General features: G+C 36.7%; 1 protein-coding gene across 8 annotated transcripts in view; it reads left to right on the top strand.

Annotated features, from left to right (window-relative positions):
• Positions 1–26,360, top strand: part of LOC150101263 (cyclic AMP-dependent transcription factor ATF-2-like) — a 379,459-nt gene that overhangs the window by 329,040 nt on the left and 24,059 nt on the right. For 7 of the 8 annotated variants that reach the window (XM_090400483.1, XM_090400482.1, XM_090400481.1 and 4 more), the window contains one exon: positions 16,828–16,924. In XM_090400483.1, the coding sequence (XP_090256609.1) occupies positions 16,828–16,924 (97 nt within the window). Of the gene's footprint in view, positions 1–16,827; positions 16,936–26,360 lie in introns of all 8 variants that reach the window. The other variant, XM_090400484.1, reaches the window with a different exon arrangement.

Genomic DNA, 26,360 nt, shown 5'->3' with positions numbered 1-26,360 from the left:
TAACATTACCCTCATCAGCCCAATGCTGTATACGGTCCCTCACTACTTTCTCCAAGATCTTAACAACTACTAATGACACACAGACTGGCCTATAATTAGACACTTCCAGTCTGTTTACCACCCTTATGCAATGGCACTATCTTACCTTCCTTCCATTCCCTGGGCACCTTTGCCAAAGCCAGACTTTCATTGAAAAGCCGCGTTAAAGGCACTGTCAATTCCCTAGCACATTCTCTCAAAACTCATGGTGAAATACCATCCAGTCCCACAGCTTTACTGACATCCAGAGTACTCAGTATCTGAAACACACTCTCCTCCTGTACCTCCAGACCTCGAACCAGTCCTATCCCTCTAGCATTAAAACTGACTCCTCTAGGATGAAATACTCCAATAAAGTGTTCATTGAACAATTCCACTATGTCCTCTGCATCAGTCACTCTATTCCCATTTTTATCCCACAATATCATTCTTCCACAGTCATTTCTCCTCCTACTGGCCACATAGCTAAAAAATTCCCTAGGATTTTCTTTGGATCTTAGGGCCAATCTCCTCTCATATTCCAGTTTCGCTTTCCTTACCACACTAGTCACTCTTTTGGCCTGTGTCTTATATTCCTCATGCATCTCTTCACCTGTCTCCTTATATCTCTTCCATAGCCTCTTTTTCGCATGCAATTCCTGTTTAATATTGTTTGTCATCGACTTTACTCCAAATTGCGTCCTTTTGATTTTGATTATGAGGATAGATTGTGAATATGTAGAATACAGATTATGGTTAACAGGAGAAAGAGGGGGGGGTGATATGATAGAGATCTATAAACTTTTGAATAGGTGTTATAGGATGTCGTCTGATGCAATTTTCATTATATGGAAGGTGGGGAGAGAACACGGACATCCATGAAAGTTAAGTTTGATCCCAGTCAAGAAAGGTGTAAGAACTCGGTTTTTCTCTCACAAACCAGTGAGTGAGTGGAATAATTTGCCTTTGGGGGAGTGGGGGTTGCAAGTTCATCTAGTGTAAATGTCTTGAGGTCTATGCTGTTGTCAGATTTATCAAACAGGCATGTGAATGCTACTACTGCCAACTCTATAGAACATTCCCTTAAGACATGTACATTGTGATATTTAATCAAATCTTATTGCCTTATTGACATCAAGCTTATTTAATTCCTTATATATCTCCTGTTTGTTCACAATTAAACCATCCTCTTCAATTTCCTCTGCATTTGGGCTTCTTAGGATTTCATCCTGATGAGGATGAAACATCTTTATAAATTATTCACCAAATACTCCAAACATGTCCTCTGTAGCAGTTACTATTCCACCATCTTCCTCCACTAACATAATCTTACCATAATCATTATTTTCCTTCTACTTTCCAGATATCTGTTAACTAGGTTTTTCTTCTCCTGATTTGCTAATTTCTTATCATACTGCGCTTCTGTCCTTACTGAGTCACCTTCCTGACCTGGCCTGCCCTTCTTCAACTTCTCATGCAAATGATTGTTACTATTATTCATGTTGTGCTGCCTCAATGGTATCCTCTTCCAGATTTTGTTCTTAATCCTTTCATTCATCCTTTTGAGACCTCTCTTATTCAGTATTTTGACTTTTGGAATACATTCACACATTATGTTGTTAAATATGTTTTGATTAGTTTCCGGACAACATTTATTTTATTCTCATTGCACTCCTCATTCCATGCTGTGGCTCCAAGCCATCTCCTAAGCTTCTCACGATGGCTAACCTTGTAGTTCTACATGTATCCTTTCTTCACAGAAGTCTTCTAACGGCTGGCCACTATCCGGGTGATCACCTCATGGCACTCTCACCAACTGAGGAGAAATGTGACACCCCGCTCACAATCACTGAGGGATGTGAGTGTGACACCCCATTCACAGTCACGTCCTACAGTGAAATAATTAGACTCCTGATCCTTGCATGCCTTCCCTTACATATTGCCTAAATAGTTGTCTCTCAAGAAATGCAGTTTCCTTATATTCAAATACTTTCTCTTCATTCCAATCTATATTACCATAATTAAAATCACCCATAATGATTGCCCTTCCTTTGTTTGCTAATCCAAGTTGCTTATACATTTCATCACCACCACAGGCCAGGGATCTCTGTGTTCCCTGGCCTGTGGCAGCAGCCAACTATATTCTCTTCCTGTCAACCTCCTCCTCATACCATACTTACTGAGAACTATTGCCACTATTTCCCTTTCACATCTCTACTTTGTGTTGACTGAATTTGTCTGCTATCTTCAACAGCACCTACCCACCCTCCTTTCTTCCCTCAGGAAAAACATCATAGCCTTCCATTTCTATTCCTGTTAAGATATCATCTTTATCCACCCACGTGCCACTTATTCTAACAATTTTTAGGTGAATAAATTCAATCTGCAAAAACATTTCATTTCTCTTATTTCTGATGCTCTTGGCATTTGTAAATAAACAGCAATTCACGTTTTAGGTCTATAACCACTCCTACCCATGGCACTTGTTGGTTCTGATTCCCAACACCTAATCATTCCCAATTGCCTTTACCACCACTTACCCTATCCCTCAGACTTGTACACCCGTTGGCATTTGTAATCCTTGCTCATCAGGCTACCTCCATTCTCTTGCTTACCATCCTCATGCACAAATTTACTACTACTTCCAACATCCACTTTTTTTATGCTGTGTCTCCCTGTCCATCTTGCATTCTTGTTTCCTCATTGTCTCTCAAATTACCATATTCATTTCATTTACAACCACTTCATCCTCACTAATTCCTTTCACCTGATCTTTTGCTTCCCACCTTAATTTTTTTTCCTCATTTTCTAAGATCATTTATTACTCCTCCCTGCAGCACCAGTCTGTCTAGCTGGCTCACACCAAATTCATTTAAATGCAACTCATTGCTTTTGTACAAATCTGTCCTTTTCCTCTAAGACATCCTACACATTTACAAATTCCACTCCCTTCTCCCCACACAGCTCTGCCAGCATGCTATTCATGATCATTACTCTCTGTCCCAGCTCATCACTCTCATACCTTGGCAACACACTGACCACTTTTCCAACCATACTGTTATCCTTTACTCTCCTCAAAAGCCTCTGGATATCTATCCTCATGGTCTCCTTATGTCCAACCAAGTCATTTGTTCCTGAAACCACAAGTATCTTGCTTGCTCATCTGTTTCATATCTAAGATATCAATTATCATGCTTTTCCCTTATGGAAAACTTATGGAATCTCTCATTTACCGTACTTCTAATAATAGAATTGTCATATTCTCTAGTCATTCATCACGACTTTTTCTGTACTTTCCTTCATCCTGACTTTTTGCACTCTTTCGTTCTTATCCATCAAACTTCTCTTCTCACTATGGATATTTTTCATCTCACTTCTCATGCTGTTCAACTGATTTTTCAAGTCTTGCATCCTGGCACTTACACTGTCACTTACATTTCTTCATTTCTATTTTCTTTCATTTCACAGTGTCATTCACTTTTGTTTCATCATCAGTACTTTCTTTCACATCCATAGTTCTGCTCACTTTTTACCATGATTCATACAATAATTTACTCCTGTAGTTACACTTTTTTTTGTTCCATCTGTCAGTTTTGCTTTTACTGATGACTTGTAGACCAACAGAACACACTTTCAACACCTCTATATTCTCTCGTCTCCCTTCAGTCTCTCCACATTCTGCAATGTATACAATGTTGTTGCACTAATGACAGTGAGCCATTCTCAAAAAGTCCATGCTTTTGATTACATTTGATTTTTGCCCTGCTTTGACATGCATATTTAGTTCGTACTGCTATTTTATCATTGTTCACTGCAAGATTCAAAAAAAATAGTAAAAGAAATGTCTGTTACAAAAACACAAAGCTCCACCATCACTCAGTTACGTTTAGCTATGAAAAATAAATTAAATTACACAAAAAAACACAGCAAATTCGAACGCTAATTTACTATAAAAATAAAACTCATCTTTTCAATGGCCTTTCACTAACTGACCCTTTAGAAGCCTTGAAGAGATGGCTCTTTCTGGTTGGAAAGTTTGAAAATTCTTTTGAATATGCTATGGATTGTTTTGGAAATATTGTGTCACCCTATCTTATGCTTCTCTGTGTTCCCACAGTGGAGAATACTGTTGTAGAGCTTGAATGTGATTGCATTGTGCTAAAGCACTTTGAAAGCCTACTTATTCCTTTCACTGTGCAAAAGTGTCAATAATAGAACAGATCTGAATGGATCTTTTTCTGTTGCGAATGACAAAGTCAATTTCGCTAGTTCTTCCATTTGAACTTTTCATTGTTCACATTCTATGTTTTTTTTTTCCTTCAAATTAGAATTCATTATATAGATGTTTTCTTTTTCCATGAATTCTATTAGTCTTGCTTCTCTATCATCATCCCTTGTGCCAGATTCAAAATTTCCTATTGATCTTGCATCAGACTTTTATGTACCAGCTCTGGCTAAGTCTCTTGCATCAATTTTGAAATGATGTTATCCTTTGTTGTAAAGTTCTGATCATCTTCTTCTTCATCTCATAGTCTGCAAAGGAAAATAGAATATATATATAGATATTAGGAAATGTTCCTTACAAAATTTATTTTGTAAGGAACATTTCTTACCTTGATAGACACTTTGCTTTCATCTCTGTGAGCGAAGCACTGGTCCAACTTTTTATATTGTCTATTCAGTTTATTCTGCCTTTTTTTTTTTTCGAGTTCCTGCAATAACTTGCATTCATCCCATTTCGTCTGCAGATATGATCCACAACACATAAGTTGTTTCCTTCGAATCTTAGTTATGAATCTCAGTTATAAACCGATTCTTTGTCTTTGAAGTGCTTCAAAATTTTTGATGTAATAAGTGTATGGTATCTTCAGGAATCATCTGTACTACCACCTGATTTCAAATGCCAACCTCTTTTCATCATCTTTTAGGAGGGTCCAAGTTTCACTTCCATATAGAAGTACTGAATTAACTAATATGTCAATAAAGTGTAATCTGTTGGTAATTGTAATCCTTGTTATCTGTCCATGGTGGCTTTAGTTTTTGGAGTGGTATTGTTGCTTTTGCAATTTTTGTTCTAATATCCTGTCTTGATCTGCCAACTCTATTAAAGATATTGCCTAGGTATTTAAACTGATAAACTTCTTCTATGGGTATAATCCTCAAGTAGGAGTTTTTCAGTTTCTGCTACAGCACTTCCTTCTTGGTCAGAAGTACAGATATTTGTCATTGTTTTTGATTTTTGGGTACTTATGGTTAAGCTATATATTTTAAAAGTATAGGCTAATTTTGTGGTGATTTACTGAAGATCTCATTACTTTTCTGCTAGAAGATCGATATCATCAGTAAACTTTAGATTGTTTATTCTTCCTTCTGCCATCACTCTAATATCACAGTTTCATTTACAACATAATGAGGAAGTATTTAAATAACATTGGTAATAATTTGCACCCCTGTCTAACTCCATGCTCCATTTGAAAGGGAGTGCTATAATTCCTCTTGATTTCAGCCATCATTTCAGAAGGTGAATACAGGGATTCAATCAGTCATATTATTATTATTACATTTATTATTATTATTATTACAGGCAACTCCAAGGATTCTTTAGAGACTCATGGAGGGAGGCCCTAAGCATCAAGTCAAAAACTATTCAGCATTTGCACAGTATCTAGCATACTTTGCTTTGAACTCATTCACAGTCATGGCAGTTTATTCCACTCATTCGCAACTCTCCAAATAAAAAACCTAGTTCTAACACCCTTCATAACTACATTCTTGCTTAATTTCCATGGATGGCCCCTAGTTCTCCCACCACCACACCAGTTCTGAAAAATTTCCTCTGAATTAATCTTGTGAAAGCCTCTCAGCAATTCGAATGTCTCAATTATATCACCCCTTTTCTGCCTTGAAGATTTGTGGGTTACACAAATCTTCAACCTGTTCTCGTAAGGATCATTCCATAGACCTGCTACCATCTTGGTCATTCACCTCTGGATCCTCTCTACCACTTCCTCATCGCCAGGAAATCTTGGTGCCCAGATTTGCATCCAGTAGTCAAGATGGGGTTTTATCAAGACTCAACAAAGAGGAATAATAACCTGCTTGTCTCTGCTCATCAAAGTATTCCTTGGTAACCAAGTAATCTGATGAGCTACTATTGCTATATGCCCCCTAAACTTTAACTCTCTATCCACTAACACTCCCAAATCTCTGGCTTTGTCTATTTCCTGGAGTACAGTTCCACCAATGTGGTATACTGCTGATAATCTTTTCACCCCAAAATGCATAACCTTACACTTTGCCACATGCCGGCAAAGGTTGGTCGATTGGAAGAGCCTCTGCTACTAATGGCTCAGTTAAGCAAGTTTGAGCATGGTTAGTAGTTGGAAGGGACCAATCATTCGATGCTGTTGGCACACTCTCCCTCGATGAGTCTTTGGACTCCCTGGAGGTGTCAAATAATAATAATAAACTGACATCCATTCTCCTTAGCCCAGTCTGCCAATCTATCCAAATCATCCTGCAAAATTCTGACATTGTGTGTATTCACTATTGCTCTACCCAGCTTTGCACCATCAGCAAATAACTTTCCTATATCATTAATGAACAAATTAAATAACAGTGGTCCAATAACAGAACCCTGCTGCACACCATAGCCACAGGCCTTCTTTTGGACTTTACTTTCTGATATTTCTCTATCAACCATCCTCCTATCCATCTCACCAATCCTATATCCATTGCCATGTGCTTCAGTTTACTGATTAGAATTCCATGTGATATTGTGTCGAGGCCTTTGCGAAGTCCAGCAATATCACTGTATACCCATTACCCTTATCCAATTCAGCTGTCACTGTATTATAAAATGTGAGCAAGTTACTGAGGCATGATCTATCCTACCCAAAACCATGCTGCCCCTATACAGTATCCCATTTTCATCTATCCATTCCTATATTTTGCTCTTCACAACTTCTCCAATACTTTAACAATAACTCCTGATATGCTGATCAGTCGGTAATTTGCAACAACAGTCTTGGAGCCTCTTTTATGCAATAGAACTATTTTCCCTTCTTTTCACCCCCTTGGGGCTAACCCATAGCTGAGACTTAAATTGAATAATATGTCAACTGCACTGACAATTCCTTTGCTGCTTTACATAAGACTCGAGCTGGTCTACCATCCACTCCCACAGCAGTATTCACATTAAGGTTCTGCAATATGCTATTCACCTCCATTTCATTCACCTCAGTTCCCATATAAGCCATTGGTTCCCTCATTCCTGCAATATCACCGCCTGGATGATATTCTCTTGCAAAGTGTTCGCTTAGTAATTCTACTATTTTGACTGATTCAGTTACCTTCCTACCATTGGCATTCCTTAAAATCATTTCTGCCTTATATATTTTTCTTTTACTTGCAGCATATTGGAAGAACTGTTTGGGATTCTTTTTAGCCTACGTTGCTGACTTCCTTTCATAATCTGCTTTTACCTTTCTTACCACACAAATTACCTTTCTGGCCTGTGCCTTGTACTGTTTGTGTGCCTCCAGGTCACCTTTCTCCTTAAATTCCTTTCACAGTTGTTTCTTTTTATGCAGCTTAATGTTGTTATTCATCCATTTAACTCCTACTTGATTTACTCTCCTGACTCTACGTATGCATTTAGCCATTACCCACACAAACACTCCTTTACCACTTACCATGCACTATCAACATCTAGCACTTGTTTCCATGGCACTGATCCAAACAATCTCCTAAGCTTGTCATACTTACCAGCCCAGTAATTCCACATAAACCCTGTCTTAACTGAAAATTCCACACATTTAGCCACCTCCCAGGTCAAGACCATATGATTACTCTCACCAATTTGTGTCACTGTAGTCATATTCATTATGGACAAATTCTCAGATGCAGTTACTAGTTCAAGCACTATCGAACCCCGAGTATATTCCATTACATGCCATCTCAGGTAATTATCCCTTAGTAACTGTATAAAATCCATTTCCTTCCTCCATGTGTCTTCTCCTCCTTCCAATCAATGATACCATAGTTGAAATTTCCCATAATAATTACTTGTCCTCTGCTCATTGAGTCTATTTGCTGATGCATACTATCTATTGCATATCATCTATTCCATCCCCTGGTCTATTACAGCGCCCAACTGTATATTTTGTTTTGCTGGCCTCAGTCTCACACCAGATAGCTTCAAATGTGCTATTTTCACTGTCCTGCAATTGAACTTCTATTCTCTTTGTCTGCAGTTAATTGGCTATCATCAATAACACCCTCCTCCATTATTTTCTCTCTATCCTTCCTGAGGACACTATACCCTTCACATCTATCCCACTAAGTATATAATCTTCTGTTAGCCATGTCTTACTAATGCCAATAAACTTTGGCTGGACGAGCCAACCAAGGCTATAAATTCCTCCTGCTTGTTCCTAATGCTTCTAGCATTAGTACATAAAGTACAAAAGCTCTCTAGGCTCACCCCTATCTTGATGCCTTATGCTACTATCCCATTCTGGTTTGTTACCATTGGTATTAATTCAGGCATATTAGATGCATTCTTACACCCACCTGCCTCACTGATGTCTACATATAAACTCAACAGCTTTCCCAACCCCATTAAGCACGCTAGTTTCCCTGATTTTGCACATCCACTTTCACTTCATTCAATAATTTTTACACTCACCAAAAACCAAATCCATTCAGATACAAGCCATCCTTCTTGTATAAGTCCTTTTGCCCATCAAACTCACTCCACTATCCATAAACTCCACACGCTCCTCCAGCATCATCTACGCATCGAGTTATTCGCTATTATGGCCCTCCTTCTCAACTCTACTTTGTCATACCATGGCAACATACTCCCTATCTTAACTCTTTCACTCTTTTCTTTTTCTACTTCCAGTAATTCAAGTCCTCTCTCATGCCATACTTTTCTCCTTTTAAATCATTTGTTCCAGCCACCAAAGTGCTCTAATAGCCTCACTTACATCATTAATTTTCATGCCAGGAATTATGATTGAATTGCTGTATAACACTTGTCCTTAATTTTTCTTTCTCTCCCAATCATGCCCTCATTTTTCTTATCTCACACTTGTTTCTTTTTGTTATTAGCTGATCCACTCGGAAGACATTTTTGCAATTGTCGCTTTGCCCTATGTATCACTTTTTGCTACCGAGCTACTGCAGCTAACTCTTCTTCCTATCATAGATTTTAGTCAAGTGACCTGTTCTGGAGTCAGCTATTGTTTTCTTGGTCTTCCAATTCTTATTTTTCCATTTATTTTATATCCATATAATATTTTGTCAATCTACCATTGTCCATTCAATTTAGATGGTCTAACCATTATCATCATAATGCTATTTATGGGTATAGACCATATTAGTCTGTTCTGGTCTCATTATCCATCCAATATCCTTTTTTTGAGTTGGCTTATATTTTTGTATTTGTTTTGGATATCAAATGCCAGCCTGGTTGGCCGAGTGGTTAGCTTATCTGCTCTCCAGCCAAAATTCTCGGCTGCGGGTTCGAATCCTGCTGTGGGCATGGATGTTTGTGGTTGTCTGTGAAAATACTAGTGGTGGTGGTGGTGGTGGGCAGTAGATGGCATTGGAATAGATGATAGTAGTTGTGGTTCATTGTAATTGATGGATTGAGTGGTCGAGACAGAGAGCTGTAGTGTAGGTGCCCTCCCTCGATGAGTCTTTGAACTCCCTGGAGGGATCACATAATAATAATAATAATATTGGGTGTTGGCCATTTGGTTTACATGTTCTATCCATTTTTGTTTATTAGTGTTGGAGACAGAGGGCATCCCTGTCTTACTCCTTGGTTTATAGATTGTTTTTCAGACATTTTTTCATTGATTTTTATTTTTGTTTCATTATCTTTGTATATATTCATTGCATGTAGTAAAATATTAGGTATATTTATTCTTTGTAATATATCAAACAGTATATATCTTTTTTACTTTGTCAAATGCTTTTTCATAATCTATAAACAAAAGATGAGTTTCTAAATTAAATTCTCTTCTTTTTTTCTATAAGTAGTTTTTAAACAGAAAGCTGCATCCATTATAGAGCATCCTTTTCTAAATCCATTTTGGCATTCTAATAATATTTTTTCACTGTATATTTTCAGTTTTTCATTCAGTATTCTACTATATATTTTGTAACATGTATTCAATAAACTAATACTTCTGTAATTAGCAGGTTTTGTTTTATCCCCTTTTTTAGATATAGGTATTACTATACTTGTATTCCATTCTATTGGTATTTGTCCATTTGTATATATTTTATTATTAATAATCTTTGATGAAATTTTTTCCAGCAAATGTATACAGTAAGGAGTTTATCCCATCTTCTCCTGCTGATTTGTCATTTTTTATTTTATTTATTAATTCTTTCATTGTTATTATATTATTTAAAGTATTTTGTAATAGTAATCCAAGAATTTTTTTTATATCTGCATTCATGTGTTTTAGTATCTTATATGCATTGGTCTTATTTTGTATATGTCATTTTCTAGATATGATACAAATTTTTCCCAGCTTTCTCTGTGTCTCTTTCTGGTTTCTCTTTTGGCTATTGCTCATCATTTTTTATATTCAATTTCATCTTGTTTTTTACTACTTAACAATCTTTTAAAAGCCAGCTTTTTATTTTCAATTATTGTTTTTATTTCATTGTCCCATATATGTGACATATATAGCCCCTTGTAATCACTCCTTCCCACTTCTCCACAAACTCCCCACTGTCCACTCTGTAACTGACTCTCAACAGTTCTGAGGGAATGTGGACTGCAGAGTTTAGTGGATAGAAGAAGAAGGAGAGGTGATATGATCGAGACTTTTAAACTATTGAGAGGCAGTTACAGGGTGGACAGTGGGGAGTTCTTTCACTTGGTGGAGCAGTAGGAAGGAGTGATGACAAGGGCCATCCCTGAAAGGAAGCTGTGAGCAAGAGAGTGAAGAGTGGTTTCTTTGCGTGGAGGGTGATGGAACCATGGAATGCATTGCCTGATAGAGTGGTGAAAGCAAGAACGGTCAATGAGTTCAAGGAGTGGTATGATGGACTTTGTGATTCTTTGGAAGGACCTCCCGTGATGAGTCTCTTAACTCCATGGAGGTCTGAATAATAATAATAATATCACCTCTCCTTTTTCTATCCACCAAACTCTGCAGTCCACATTCCCTCAGCCAGTCCTCATGATTAACATTGTACAGTCCTGAAACCATCTTTGTTATCTGCCTCTGTCTGCACCATTTCCACAGTTAATTTATCAAATCCTGAGGATCAAATTTGAGAATAATCTAAGTGTGGTCTGCTCAGGGTCTTATACAACGGAATGATAACTGTTCTATCTTTGTAGGACAGCGTCCTTCTCAGTATTGCAGCAATCCTCTGGGTTACCTTCACCACCTTTGCAATATGCCCCCTGAATTTCAGTTTTCTATCAATCATCACCCAAGATCTATTGCCTTCTTCCAGTACATCTCCTCCAATCGAATATGCAGCCTCCTATTGATGTATCCCAAACGTCAAGACTTTACATTTTGCTGCATTAAACCGATACTCCCATTCATTTGCCCATCTGCTTAGTTTATTCAAATCCTCTTGCAGGACCACTACATCTGTACTATTACTAATAACTCTTCCCAGCTTCACATGATCTGCAAATAACTGAATATCCCCTTGCAATCCAAATCCATTGACAATGTCATTAATATAAAGGTTAAACAATACAGGTCCCAGTTTTGAACCTGTGGAACCCCACTTGTAACCTTCTGCCTCCTTGATATTGCCCCACAATACATAATTAGACACTTCCAGTCTGCTACCACCCTTATGCAATGGCACTATCTTACCTTCCTTCCATTCCTAGCCAGACTTTCATTGAAAAGCCAGGTCAACAGAGCTGTCAGTTCTTTAGCACATTCTCTCAAAACCCATGCAGAAATACCATCCAGTCACACAGCTTTACTGTCAACCAGAGTACTCAGTATTTGGAACACACTCTCCTCTTGCAGCTTTAAACCCTGAACCTGCCCTATCCCTCTAATATTAAAACCTACTTTTCCAGAATGAAATAGTCCAATAAAGTGCTGATTGAAAAACTCCACTATGTCTTCTGCATCAGTCACTCTGTTCCCATTTTTATCCCACAGTGTCATTCTTCCACAATCATTTTTTCTCCTACTGACCACATAGCTAAAAAAATCCCTAGGATTTTCTTTGGATCTTAGTGTTAATCTCTCTCGTATTCCAGTTTTGCCTTCCTCACCATATTAGTCACTCTCCTGGCCTGAGTCTTATATTCTTCATGCATCTGCTCTCCATCCCTCTCCTTATATCCTCTTTCATAATCTCGTTTTCACCTGCAGTTCCTGTTTATCATCCACTTTAACCAAATTGTGTCCACTTCTTCATTCGTGAAATACAGCTTACTATTGCTGCTAACAAATATTCCTTCACCATTTCCCAAGCACTAATAATATCCTGGCCTTCCAATTCCTTCCTCCATGGAACTGCCCCAAGTTGATATCTAAGACTATTACACCCTCTGTTCAAAAAGAAACTGAACTTTTGATAGAAAATAAAACACATGCCAATTATAATTATTCAGATCTTTTATTTCAATCGATATACTTTTCCTCAGCTTGGATGCAGCGTTTGGCACAATCAATTAATTCATTAAATGAGTTTTTTATATCGGTTTTTGGGATACTGTTGAGGGTCGTGGTTACTGCCGCTTGAACATTTTCAATGGTGTCGTATCTCTTTCCTTTCATCGGCAAATGAAGTCGAGGGAAGAGAGATGTCACAGGGTGCTAAATCAGGTGAATACGGTGAGTGTTCCAATACACAAACTTAGTTTTTGCTAAAAAAAAAAAAAACTGTCTCACAATGTTTGAACAATGAGGCATTATCGTGCAAAAGTAACCAGCTGCCTTCATCACGATATTCATGCTGTACACGATGAATTCTCGCTAACAGTCGCTTCAAAACTTCTAGATAAAACTTGCCATTGACCGTTTGGCCAGGCAGAACGAATTCTTTGTGGATAATGCCCTTGGAATCATACAAACAAATCAGCTTAATCTTTACTTTTGACTTCTCCAAGTGACTTTTTTTCAGATGCCCTTCTTCTAGTGGTCTCTACTCAGCACTCTAGCACTTTGTTTCAGGCTCATACTCAAAATGCCACGTTTCGTCACCAGTAAAAATCTTTTCAAGGAAGTTTGAGTCCTTACAAACAGTTTTAATGAGTTCCTTGCAGTGTTCAATTCGATACATTTTTTGGTTGTCAGTCAACTTGTGGGGAACAAATCGCGAATTTCATTTACGAAGGCCCAAACTCTCGGTAAAAATGTTGTACACTGTTGATATTGGAATCCCCAATTCATCTTCAATCAATCTCATGGACGATTTCGGGTTTTCTTTGATGAAATCACACACTTTTTGGATGTTAACTTCACTCAGTCCAGTTTTTGGACGGCCTGGCTTTTCGTCGTCCTCAAGCATTTCACGACCACTTTGAAATCGCTTAAACTACTCGTAAATTTCAGTATGGCATAAGCATTCATAACCACATGCTTTTTTGAAGCATTTGATGCATTTTGGTAAAACCTTTACCAAGTCAATCGCAGCTCTCTGTTTGAAACTCATTTTCTGACCGTTCATCAAAACACACTGTCTCTCTTGGCAATAGAACTTGGCTTCTAATGAAACATATATCATAAACAGTCGACACCACACTAATGAAGGGTGGCGCCACTAGTTTCTTCTATTTTTGAAAAGTTCAGTTTCTTTTTGGACAGGGGGTGTATAATCACCCACTTTATAATTCCACATATGTTCCCTTTTCTTTGATACTCCTGCATGTCTATTCATCTTCCATGTAAAAACCACATGGTCACTCTCTCTAACTTGGGGGAGAGATGTCATCTCAGTTATTATCAGCTCTTCTGATGCTCTGACTAAATTCACAACTCTTGAACCTCTTGTTACCTCTATTACATGTTGCCTAAGATATTTCTCCCTCTATAATTCTAGAAATTCCATTCCCTTATTACTACATACATTTATCTCTTCCCAGCTTATACTGCTTTAGTTAAAATCTCCCATAACAATCATTCTTCTTGCACTTGCCAAGCTCAACTGCCTAAACATCTCCTGCCCCCCCCCCACCCTCTGTACTCCTTGGCTTGTAGTAACAACCCACTAAATATCCTGTCTTGCCCACCTCTGTTTCACACTATATGCTTTCAAAACCATTAGTGTCACTGCCTTCCCAAGCCTCCACTCTTATAGGACATAAGTCATCACTTATCATAAGCAGTACTCAACCACCACGTTTTCCCCTCCTATCCTGCCAAAAAATGCTGTACCCTGCTACTTCTATTCCTGTTATTATATCATCATCTGTCAACCAGGTCTCAGTGATCCCAATAATCTTTGGCCAGGCTGATGCTATCAGCTCCACCAATTCATTTCCTTTATTACGGATACTCCTGGCATTAGTATAAAGCAGGGATCGGCAACCTTTTCAGACTCGCGGGCCACATTCAACTTTTATTTTTAATAATCGGGCCGCAAGCGTTCGATTAAGAGAAAATAGTGAGTGAAAAAAATACACAAGTTATCAATTTTTATTATATCAATCTTAAAAAAAAACAAAAATATTTAAATTACAAGATAAAGTACGACATTCTAGTAATGACGTCTGATATTATATTCTTTCATAACAGCAACACTTTTCTACAAATAAGACAAAGGGGCTTATCCCAATTTTCAATAAAGAAGTACTTGCTGTTCCATTCATCATTAAACCTTCTTCCTTCATCTGCAATTTTACATTTTCTTGAACCCATTTTTGAAATTATTTTTAACAAATATATATCCTCTGAAAATAATAGTTAATGTTATTGAATTATATTAAAATATGGACCAGGGAATGCGACTGCAAAAGTGCACCAAAATTTCGGTTTTCGTCGGATGAAGTCACTTTTGTTATCCCTATTCGTGATGACTCACTTGGTTGACTCGTGCCAAGTTGCACGCGATATCACGAAGTATAGGTATAAAATTATTTTTAATTTATTTATATTATAAAATGTATTATTTAAATAATTCAACATATGGGCCACTTGGAATGTAAGTATGGTCAACCTTTTATGGGCTGCCAAAAATGCACATGCGGGCCGCCAATTGCCGACCCCTGCTATAAAGCATAAAAATGTCACTGCTTCTATACTTATCACTATCTCCTCTAGACTCGGTGTTACTTGATGTTGGCCCCCTTTCCCTAAGTAAATATAAACCATTTTTGTTTATATTTACTTATATTGCTGTTAATTGGTTTTATATTTTGTGATTGTAAATTTTTTTCATTTCTTTTATGGTCCCACTTTGATATAGGTTTCTAAGTTAATATCAAATTACCAAGGTTGAAACAAATTTCTGTCATTACTATTTATACAGTTACCAATGTAAAATAGTTAATGCAGACAATCACATTTGAAAAACAGTCTAGACTTGGCAGACATTCTAGCCATCATGAGCGCACCTGTGTGCAAAACTTTAGTTAGCACCACTATACGCCCCTCCCCCCAATAAAAAAACACTTTATTAAAATGTTATTTTTAATATTTGATGACAGTAAAGTGAGTATTTCATTTTGAATTTTATCTCCTAAATAGGAGGGCATATTTTTAAAGTCAGGATCATTAGCTACAGGTCACGTGTGTTCCGATATAAAAGGATCAAACTTTTCTAACATCTCAATGCATTTTAAAAAATTGCCATTATTGCGATTGTAAAGTTTATTACTTTTACCACGAAGAGCTAGATTTTGTTTGTCTAAAAACTGTACTACAAAAATTATTCTTTTTATAACTTCAAACCAACGTTTCCTTTCATTACCTAAAACTGTTTGTCGCAAATGACCAATACAAGTTTTATTTTTTAAGTGTGTAATTAATTCTGTCCATATTTTGTAATTGTTCAAATGATTTACATTTTTCTCATGACGATTCAGGTATGTTGCAAGATGTTGTTATATTCTGCTGATAACAGCAGAATATAGAATAAAGTTAAAAACTGCTGCAGATTTTCTTATATATGTTTAGAGCAAATGCGAGTTTGAACAGGATTAGACAAATTCAAACGTGCATCATCCTGTAAACAGTAAACTCACGCTAGTTCAAGTTTTTACTTGTTTATGCTAAACTACATGCTAGAACTAGGATCAGAATAAAATAAGATCTTAAGGAATAATAACAAATAAGTGATTATAAATAATTTGTTTAAGACAAATCTATAAAATATAATTAAAATTTAAACAAAAATGTAATTTATTTTGATATAATTAATGAATAATATTGTTTTTGAGTATTTCCTCCTTTCCTGACATCTTTGGCATCTTTACTATCCTGGTGCGTGTGTGCATCGCACATATTACCGGCACGCCCCTGCTAGCCATTTGTATTCATTTCAGCAGATTGAGATTCTCGTGTGTACCTTAAGGGCTAAGTTAAATCCAAATGTAATTTTTGATAATATATCAAGATATGTTATCAAATATGTTGATAATATATTATCAAATATTTTGATAATATATTATCAAATATTTTGATAATATATTATCAAAAATTTTTTTGATAATATATAATAAAAGTATTATAGTTAAAAAATTTCAACTATAATATTAATAATCAAAATTTTAACTGTATACTGTATACTGATATTCAAAACATTACTCATTGTTTAGAAAACATAATTTGGATTTATCATTATAATTTGTAGAATGAAGTAGCGATGTTAAGGAATGAAGTGGCTCAGTTGAAAACTATGCTTCTTGCTCATAAGGATTGTCCAATTACTCTGCAACAACGTGCTGCAGGTAAATATATAGTATGTATATAATTGTTATAATAATAATTATTATTATTATTACATGACACCTCCAAGGAGTTCGATTCATCAAGTTAGGGCACTTATTCTACACTACTTAACCAGCTAGGTAAGTATACTTTGTAGGTACAGCTACAAAGAATGTCGCTACTGTCATTCAATGGCTCTACTGTCTACCAACACCAATAGTTTTATTTTGTTTTTTTTTTCTGTAAATTGTGTTTGTCTAGATGATTTGCCTATATGCAGGATAAGCACCCAATTCTCTGGTAGAGAAAAAAATAAAAAGCCTTGGTATCTATGTGAGATCAACTAACCCACCTTCAGTTGAAAAGAAAACTCCATATAAAGATTCCTCCCACCATGATGAGAATCTAACTCAGGTCTTTTTTCAGTTTAAGAGTGTAATGTGCTATTGTTCTTTCAGTTATGCTGTGGAGGTGCTTAACGTGAGCCTCCGTAGCTCAGTCGGTGTAGACAAAGCCCTTTGGTCGGAAAGACCTGGGTTCAATTCCCGTCAGTGATGTGAGGAACCTTAATCTGGTCTCTTTCGACAAAAGTGAGTTAGCCGGTCTCATACAGAGGTGGGGGGAGGGGGTTCGTCCCCCAGAACAGGCAAACCAGCCCCATGAACACACACATCTACAGACATAGAACACACCGGGGAGGCATAGGGCTAACCACCTTATCCTCGAGTACTGTTGTGGTTACAAAAATACTTACTTTAACTCCGTGAAAGGTAAAAGAGAAGGAGTAAGAAAGAAAGAAAGAAAGGTGCTTAATGTAATATGGAAGGGTGTTACATAAAATAAGGTAACAGTACATGGCACATGAAAATGAAATGCATCATTCACAGGGAATACATGGAGTTTAAATAGAAGAGAGTTTTTTTATTGTCTGTTTACTCAGTGCATAAAATGAATCGTATGGTTTTCATATATGACTATACCATCAGTTGCAAAATGGCAGAGTGACAGGAAATATACTCATAAGTATGCAGGGAAAATGATATATCAGCATAAGATATGTTATCACCCAATGTGAGTCCACTTCCCTGCTTATTTGGAGACCTGAAGTGCCTTGAAAAATTTCCTAATTTGGTCTCTAGAGTAGGGTTTCCAGACTATTTAAAAAATAAAAAAATAAATACAAAAAAAAAATATAAACTTGGTAAAAATTTAATTTGACCAAGTTTAACACAAAAGTCAATCGCAGCTCTCTGTTTGAAACTCATTTTCAAACAAATACAAAAAAGAGAGAGTTTTTGGTAAAAATAGAAAAGCATATATATCCCTAGCCAACCCACAGTACAAAATATACTGTAGGTGACCAAATAACCTTTTGTCGGTGGGAGCAATGTAAAAACAAAGAGATTTTGTGTAATGCCTCTGGTAATCACAATAGATGCACAAACAGAGTAAAAATGCCCCAATAGCTTAACTTCTCATATAGTAGCATGCACATCATCATTCATGACCATCTTGCCCTCCCACTGATGGTACTGTCCCTTTTTTTCTTTTTCTTTGCTTTTGTTCCCATATTCTTTGCCTTACTTCTCCTTCATCATTTTTACTACTTTCTTCCAGAACACCATCATTGGGATTCAATGCCCTGCTATTGTGTTTACCATACTGTGCAACCCATGGACTTCCAGAAAGGGAGATCCTGATATTCTTGCGCTATTTTTACTGCAAAATGGGCAGTTCTGAATGGCCCAGCCAGAATCAGTCAGTTAGTTTTACTTGCCTGCAAGGGTCAACAGTAACAGCAGGTCTCCAACCCCATGGTCTGGGGGATAGGGCTCAACGCTTGCTGTAGTGTCTGGGATAGCCTTGTGATTCCACTCCAGAGTGAAGTCATTGCTTGCCTGGTGATTGGGCATCAATGTAAGGCTCCATGGTGAGTAGAGAGCTCTGATCCTGAACGAAAAATCCCTTCAGCATGAATTCTCCATCCTCAAATATTTTAGGGGCCTTAACAAGGTCCCAACCAAGTACTGATACCAGCATTAGATACAGCGTTTGATAACAGATGTGAAAGACAAATAATGTGGTACATTTATATCAGTATAAATGTGCACTTATTTCCTATCATACATGCAATAGGTGAAAAGCCAATAGGGAAATTGTAACCCTTCTTTCATTCAGAAAGGTTTTAGAAGGACTGGCAGGTTTTTCCAAGACAGTTAAGAAACTATGTTCTGTGATATCCTTGTGTGGAAACATTATGTAAGCAACACTGAATAAACTACTGAGACTGACATCAAAGGGTGTAATACCAATCATGATAACATTTCATGAAGTACTCAATTCTTGTAGAAGAGTGATATCAGAATGGGATATCCTTGTTCTTGATGAGGAGATATGTTCAGAGCTTAAAGATCAAGGAGTGACGGCTGATCATAGAGATGGTCACCTAGTTCTAACCAGGAATATCATCTTCACTTTCAATACGCTTAAACTACCAACATCTGTAAGAGCGGCATCTCTCAACGACCCTGTTAGGCTATACATCCGTATTCCCCTAAAATGCTTTAAATGTCCAGTTGATTTAAGTCAATTAACAGTTGACACAAATATGGGCATTCCCATATTTGTATCAACTGTTAGTCATGACTCTACTACCTGTGCTTGATGGGGCAGCAAAGAACATGATAATAAATTTTGCTCTGTCAGGGAAGACATCCAGTCTACTCCCATGCATGTCAGTGGTGGAAGGATGAAAAAGAAATACAAAAGATTAAAACATAACAAAATGTGTCATATCAGGATACCAACAGGAAGTTAGCCAACATTGGAATGAAGTTCACCATCCCTGAACTTTATTATGATCTTGTCTGCTTCTCTTTAGAGCACATCTGGTGAACGACCTACAGTCTCACTCCTGAAACAACTTCAAAAATGGTTCCATTTGATGAGAATCCACTGTAAAAAAAATAATGACAAGGATGTCACGGAAAGGTAAACCACTAGACAATCTTACAGAAAAAATGGATACTTCGGTTTCCACTGTAAATAAATTAAATTTATCAGTTGATGTATTGAATATTATTTCAGATGAAGAGATGGACACTGAGTGTCCATGATTTCCAAAATTAAGTGATAACTATAAACCTCATAAAGTTAATCCCTCAACCTCTCAGAAATCAGAAAAGTCTGACAAAGCCATGGGTTTTGCCAAAATATTGATGATATCAAGATTCTGCTGCTGACACACAGGCCCTTCTGTTTCTTTGTGCTGGAAACATATTTAAAACCCAGTGAGGACCGCCTAAAGGAATTTTGCTGTTATTCAATCCTAGTGGATAATCATATGCCCTTCCAACAGATCCAGCTTAATACCTCTGGAAGCAGTAGTGATTTGCCTATCTGTGGGATTTCTTATTACAGTATGTGTTACATTTATTTATCATTAGATGCTGAGTTAAATGAAATCGATCTTGATAATCTTATCTTGCAACTGCCTGCGTCCATACTTTTTTTATGGATGACTTTAATGGGCACAACACTCTGTGGGGGTAGTGCAAACCCAAATGAATATCATTGAATGGATGTTTGACAATGATTACCTCTCTTTTTTTCAAATAATAGATGCTTCCATATGCCTGTCGCCACATTTCTTATGACTACATGCTCATATTCTGCAATAGATCTCACTATCTGCTCACCTGCTATTTTTCCACTGTTCACATGGGATATAAAAGAAGCCATATACAGAAGTGATTATTTTCTTGTTATTTGCATTATATCTTCACAGGAACAATGTTCTACACAGATGTCCATGTGGAAAATGGATGAGGCTGACTGGAATACTTTTTTCCCCATTTTGCAAAATTTAATGCAGAAGCAGTCAGTCATACAGTTATCATTGAAGTGGTTAGGTATTTAACAGATTATATTATCTAGGCAGCAACACTTTCAATTCCAAACACATCATCGCAGTTTCTGTTCTATCCAAAGCCTTGGTGGAATCCAGAATGCCAGGCAGCCAAAAAAAGATCATGGGGCATATTTGTAGACACCCCACCACATCAAACTTAATATCCTTTAAATGATCTTGAGGCAAAGCATATTATGTGAGATATCAGAATCAAAAACAGTCTTGGATCCAATTTATATCATCGACTAATCAAACAACTAGTGCAAAAATTGTATGAGATAAAATGCGGAAAATGAAAGGTAGATACTGGTTGTCTCCTTTGGACCATAATGAATGTGTTGAATTTTTAATACTGAAAAAGTGACTAAATTTTTCTACCAGTGGGCTTGAGTCATACAATCAGCTATTTGTTTAAGGAGGAACTACAAAAAGCTCTTTTATTGTCTCACCCCCAGTGCAGTAGGTCTTGGACCATCTCTTCTCCTGTGTATAATCCACATCCATTGCTTTATGAGGTTTTACAACTGTTGTACAAAATTAAAGACTCTTAATTTTGATGTTCAGTTGTGCTGAATTCCCAGCTGTATGGGAATTGTAGAGACTGCAGATACAGTTGCCAGACCAGTTCATACATTTTGGACATATTGTATGCCAGTCACATGTACAGACTGCAGACAGTTACTCAATGGCAGTCAATCATGGCTTGAAGCACTGACAAACCAATTGTATAAGATTAAGCCTGAAATTAAGCATTGGCAGCCTATACAACATAAAAACAGATGAGAGGAAGTATTTCTTGCTAGACTCTGCATAACTCACCGTCATCTTAAACATTCTAATTTACTGAGGGCTGATGAGCTACCTATGTGTGAAAAATGCAACATCTCACCATTTGTCATATTCTGGTGGTGTACCAGCACTTCACATGAGAGAAGAATGAAATTTTTTACTTTTACTATCTAGCTGAGCCATATACATTGTGGCAGATATTATCAGACTCAGATAAATTGCGACTAATTCTTTTTAGAAAGTATTAATCCATACAATCATGTTTGATTATGTAGGTCCTGCATTGTTTAACTTATTTTTTTTTTTAATTTATAATATTTTTTTTACCTGTCGTAACATATTATTTGCTAATTTGCCCCTTTATGATTATTTATTAATATCTTGTGTACTGCTGTAGGCTTGACCATATCAAATATCAGTATGATCTTTGCTGTCCCTCCACCAATAAACCATAAATCAACCAACCAGCTAAAGTCAATTTTCATATCCATCTCAAAACCAGGAAAGGATCCAACACAAGCAAACAATTATCTGCCTTTTGTTCTGACCAAAACAATAGGCAGATAATTTCTCAATATCCTACAAATGTCTTTATAAGATATTGAGGAACTGGATAATGCCTGACTTCCCTGATATTTAGAAATATGTATGAGATGCTTTCTTGAAACAAGATTATATGGTTTTAGTGTTCTTTGACATGTAAAAAGCTTATGACATAGCCTTGAGATATGGCATATTAAAAGACTTTTACAACCTCAGAGGACATCTTCCTGTATTTATTAAAAACTTTGTCTAGCAGAATCTTCTAAGTACAACTGAAAAGTATACTGTCTCGGTCATATTATCAAGAAGTGGTGTTCCTCAAGGCTCTGTCTTAAGTTTGCACTCTTTGCTATCAAAGTAAACAATCAGTTTCACTGTAGGCAATGCTCTGTATGTTGATGACTTAACAATTTACTGTCACTCTTGTAACATGAATTTAATTGAAAGACAACTTCAGCAAGCAATTGATTATATTTCTCCATGGGCTTTTAGTAATAGATTGAGGTTTTCAGCAAGAAAAAAGTGTCTGTGTACTCTTCTGCTGAAAACACACTCTTCAGATCATGAGTCCATAGGCTCATCACAGAAAGTTGAACGCTTACAAACCACAATAAATAGCATGCTTTGCCTTGAATTCATTCATTGTTAGAGCACTTACCCTGGAAATTATTCAACTCATTAACCACCCACCTAGCAAAAAATGTCCTTTTCACTTCCTTATTCACACAACCTTTGCACAGTTTTCAGTAATGACCACTTTTTCTTACATGACCAATTATCCTGTGCAGTAATTTCCCTGTATATATTTTTGATAGTCTTCTCTCACCAACTTATCAGGGTTGTTTGAAAAGTTCGGTAAATTTCCAATAGATGGCAACACAATTCATTCATTAATACCAGTGTTGGCACATATCATCTTTTTCATGATCCCTGGCAAAGTTTTAGCCACGTGTGATGCGTAGTTCTCGTTTGGCAAACATTTAAAATGACCGTGTTCGCATTTTTCATCATAATGGAAAAAAACGAGTTTCGTGCAGTGATAAAACACTTTTATTTAAAGAAGTGGATGCTGCGCTTATCAAAGCTGAGTTAGATGCAGTTCATGGAGACTCTGCACAAACATTAAAGACTATTTATTTTTGGATAAATGAGTTTAAATGTGGTCATAAGTCCATCGAAGATGAACCGCACTCCATCTTTGATGGATCCAAGGCTGTCATTAAATGATTGACAAAATCCGTGGTATCATTATGGAAGACCACCAAGTGAAAGTGCGTGAGATTGCAGATATTGTAGGCATCTCAACTGAACGGGCGTATAATATCCTGAAATGAAAAATTGCACATGAAAAATCTGTGTGCATGATGGTTGCCGCGATTTTTGACTGTCGATCAAAAAACGCATGCGAAAAGACATTTCAACACAGTGTTTGGCAATGTTTAATCGCAGTTTGCAGGATTTTTTGCATTGATTCGTGACTCTACATGAACTTGGATCCACCACTATACACCTGAGTCCAAACAACAGTCAAAACAGTGGACAGTGTCCAGTGAAAGAGCACCGAAAAAAGTGAAGACTGTTTTGTCAGCTGGGAAGGTGATGGCCACTGTTTTTTGGTATTTACAAGGAATTATCATGGTAGACTATTTGGAAAAGGGCAAGACAATAACAGGAGTCTATTACTCATCATTGTTGGACCATTTAAAAGAAGACCTGAAGGGAAAATGTGAAGATTGGTGTACAAAAAAGTGCTCTTTCATCAAGACAATGCACCGTCCCATACATCGGCCATAGCAATGACAAAATTGCGCGAATTGAGGTTTGAATGGGTTCCACATCCACCATATTCTCCGAACTTGTCCCCTTGTGACTTCTTCTTGTTTCCAAACTTAAAAATTTGGCTCAGGAAAAAATTTTCTTCGATCGAGGTTGTCATCACAAGTGTCAATGACTATTTTGCACAATTTGACAAATCCTACTTTTTAGATGGGATAAAAAAATTGAAAACTTGCTGGACCAAATGTGTAAACCTCGATGGAGACTATGTTGAGAAATAAAGGTGATTTTTTCCAAAAAAATGTGTTTAACTTATTTTTTACCGAACTTTTCAAACAACCCTTGTATATGCCTCATCTCATCTGCCAAGCTTCAAAGCATTTGCAAAGACCACATTCCCTTAATTTATCATCATATTCAACATACATAATCCTGAGAGAGTCTTAGTTATTCACCTCTGCAATCACTCCAGTGTTTCCTAATCACCAATATAATTATTCTCTGATTTAATTCATTTTATTAATTTAATTTAATTTATTTATATAAATTTAATTTAATTAACTTTAATTAATATCCGTTAATGTCAACTTTGAAAAAAACTAAAATAATAATGTTTGGACAATAGGAGTTACTGAACAGAGTTATGATAGACAGATTTCAACTGGAAAATGTGGAACACTTCACATATCTTGGATGCCACATGACGCATGACTTGGACCTCAAAAAAGAGATAAAAATTAGAATAGCTAGAGCAACAACTATTTTAAAAGCCATGGACAAAATATGGAAGAGCCGAGCTATAAAGATGCAAACTAAGCTGCGCATTGTAGAAACTTGTATCTTCAGCAGCATGCTCTATGGATGTGAGGCCTGGGTACTCCTGAGAGAATCTGAAAGGAGGATATTGGCATTTGAGAGGAAGTGCTATAGAAAGATCTTGAGAATAAGCTGGATACAGAAAGTGAACCATGAGGAAATCTACAGACAAATACAACCAAAAGAAACCCTGAGCCCCAAAATAATCAAAAGGAAACTGCGTCTATTTGGCCATATATGTAGAATGAATGTTGAGAGAAAATTAAAAACGTTACTGTTTGGAATGATTGAAGGAAAGAGCAAAAGAGGAAGACCAAACAGAGAATGGGGCGATGACATCGTCAAATGGTGCGGAAACTCTATACACAAACTGAGTTATCTTGCACAAAATAGAATGCAATGGAAGAATCGTATCAAGATGGCAGCAGACACCTACAGGCACTGGACCCATGGTTGTTGATGTTGATGAATATCCATTATATGCGTTGTTAATTCCTTAAGCTAATTACTAGTTATGTATGACCAACGTATAAGCCTTGCGACAAGAATAATTATTCTCTATATTTAACTATTTAAAATCAAAGGTCTTAATGTTTTAATATTTTTGTTTCCTTACTTAAGGAAACAAGAGCAAATTTTTCTTATTTTTATGCTGTATTCTTTCATTGTAAATTTAATGACATTTTTTATTAAATTTAAGGGATGACAAATTATATTTTTGCATATTCACTTAGTTACATTGTTAATGAGGTATTATCCTGCATATTTTTTAATCATTGCTCAATCTTTTATCATCATCATCAAATTCCTGCCATGTACCATCAAGGGGTGTACAGGATATGAAAGTACTATATGAAAAAATTACATCATTACTAACTTCCTATCTACAATTTTCCTTCAAAATCAGTCTGTTACTTGTCAAGACTCCAACATTATCAGATCTTATATTTCTATCGTCTAAGGCACTTTGTACCGTATCAATCCACCTATATCTTGGTCTTCCTCTGGGTCGTTTTCCTGCCAACCTGGCAGAGAACACTTGTTTTGCTAATCTTTCCTCTCCCATTCTATTTAAGTGACCATACCACCTGAGAATAGCTCTGCTAACGCATTCCTGGATGCTGACAATGTCAACTTCTTTCCTAATATCCTCATTTTTAATATGGTATTGCCATTGATGCCATCTGTTCACGCCTCTAATCTTTCTCAGGACTCTCATATCTGCGGTCTCTAGTCTTTGGTCAAGTGTTTTACTTCTGACCCAGCTCTCAGATCCATAAGTTAAAACTGGTTTGAACACTGTCTTGTATACAGCTAATTTAGTGTTCCGACTAATTTCTCTCTTATTCCATATGAATTTATTCAATTGACTTCCCACCATACCAGCTTTGCTGATTCTGTTGTCAATTTCTATATTTAATTTACCATCTTCATTAAAATCGTGCCTAAGTAGCTGAAATGTTTTACTTGTTCCACAGGTTCTCCATTCACAACACAGTTGACATTTTCAATGATTCTGCCTATTTTCATTGTCTTTGTCTTTTTATTGCTGACCTTCATACCATACCTATTACAACAGCAATTGAATTTAGTCAGAGAATCTTGCAGACTTGTAGCGGATT

The sequence above is a fragment of the Typopeltis vanoorti genome, chromosome 11, assembly GCF_054136105.1.
Source record: "Typopeltis vanoorti isolate ZY-2024b chromosome 11, IOZ_Tvanoo_1.0, whole genome shotgun sequence".
Classification (NCBI taxonomy): Eukaryota; Metazoa; Arthropoda; class Arachnida; order Uropygi; family Thelyphonidae; genus Typopeltis; species Typopeltis vanoorti.
Note: the sequence above shows the minus strand (reverse complement) of the source record. Positions and strands in the feature narration are given on the sequence as shown.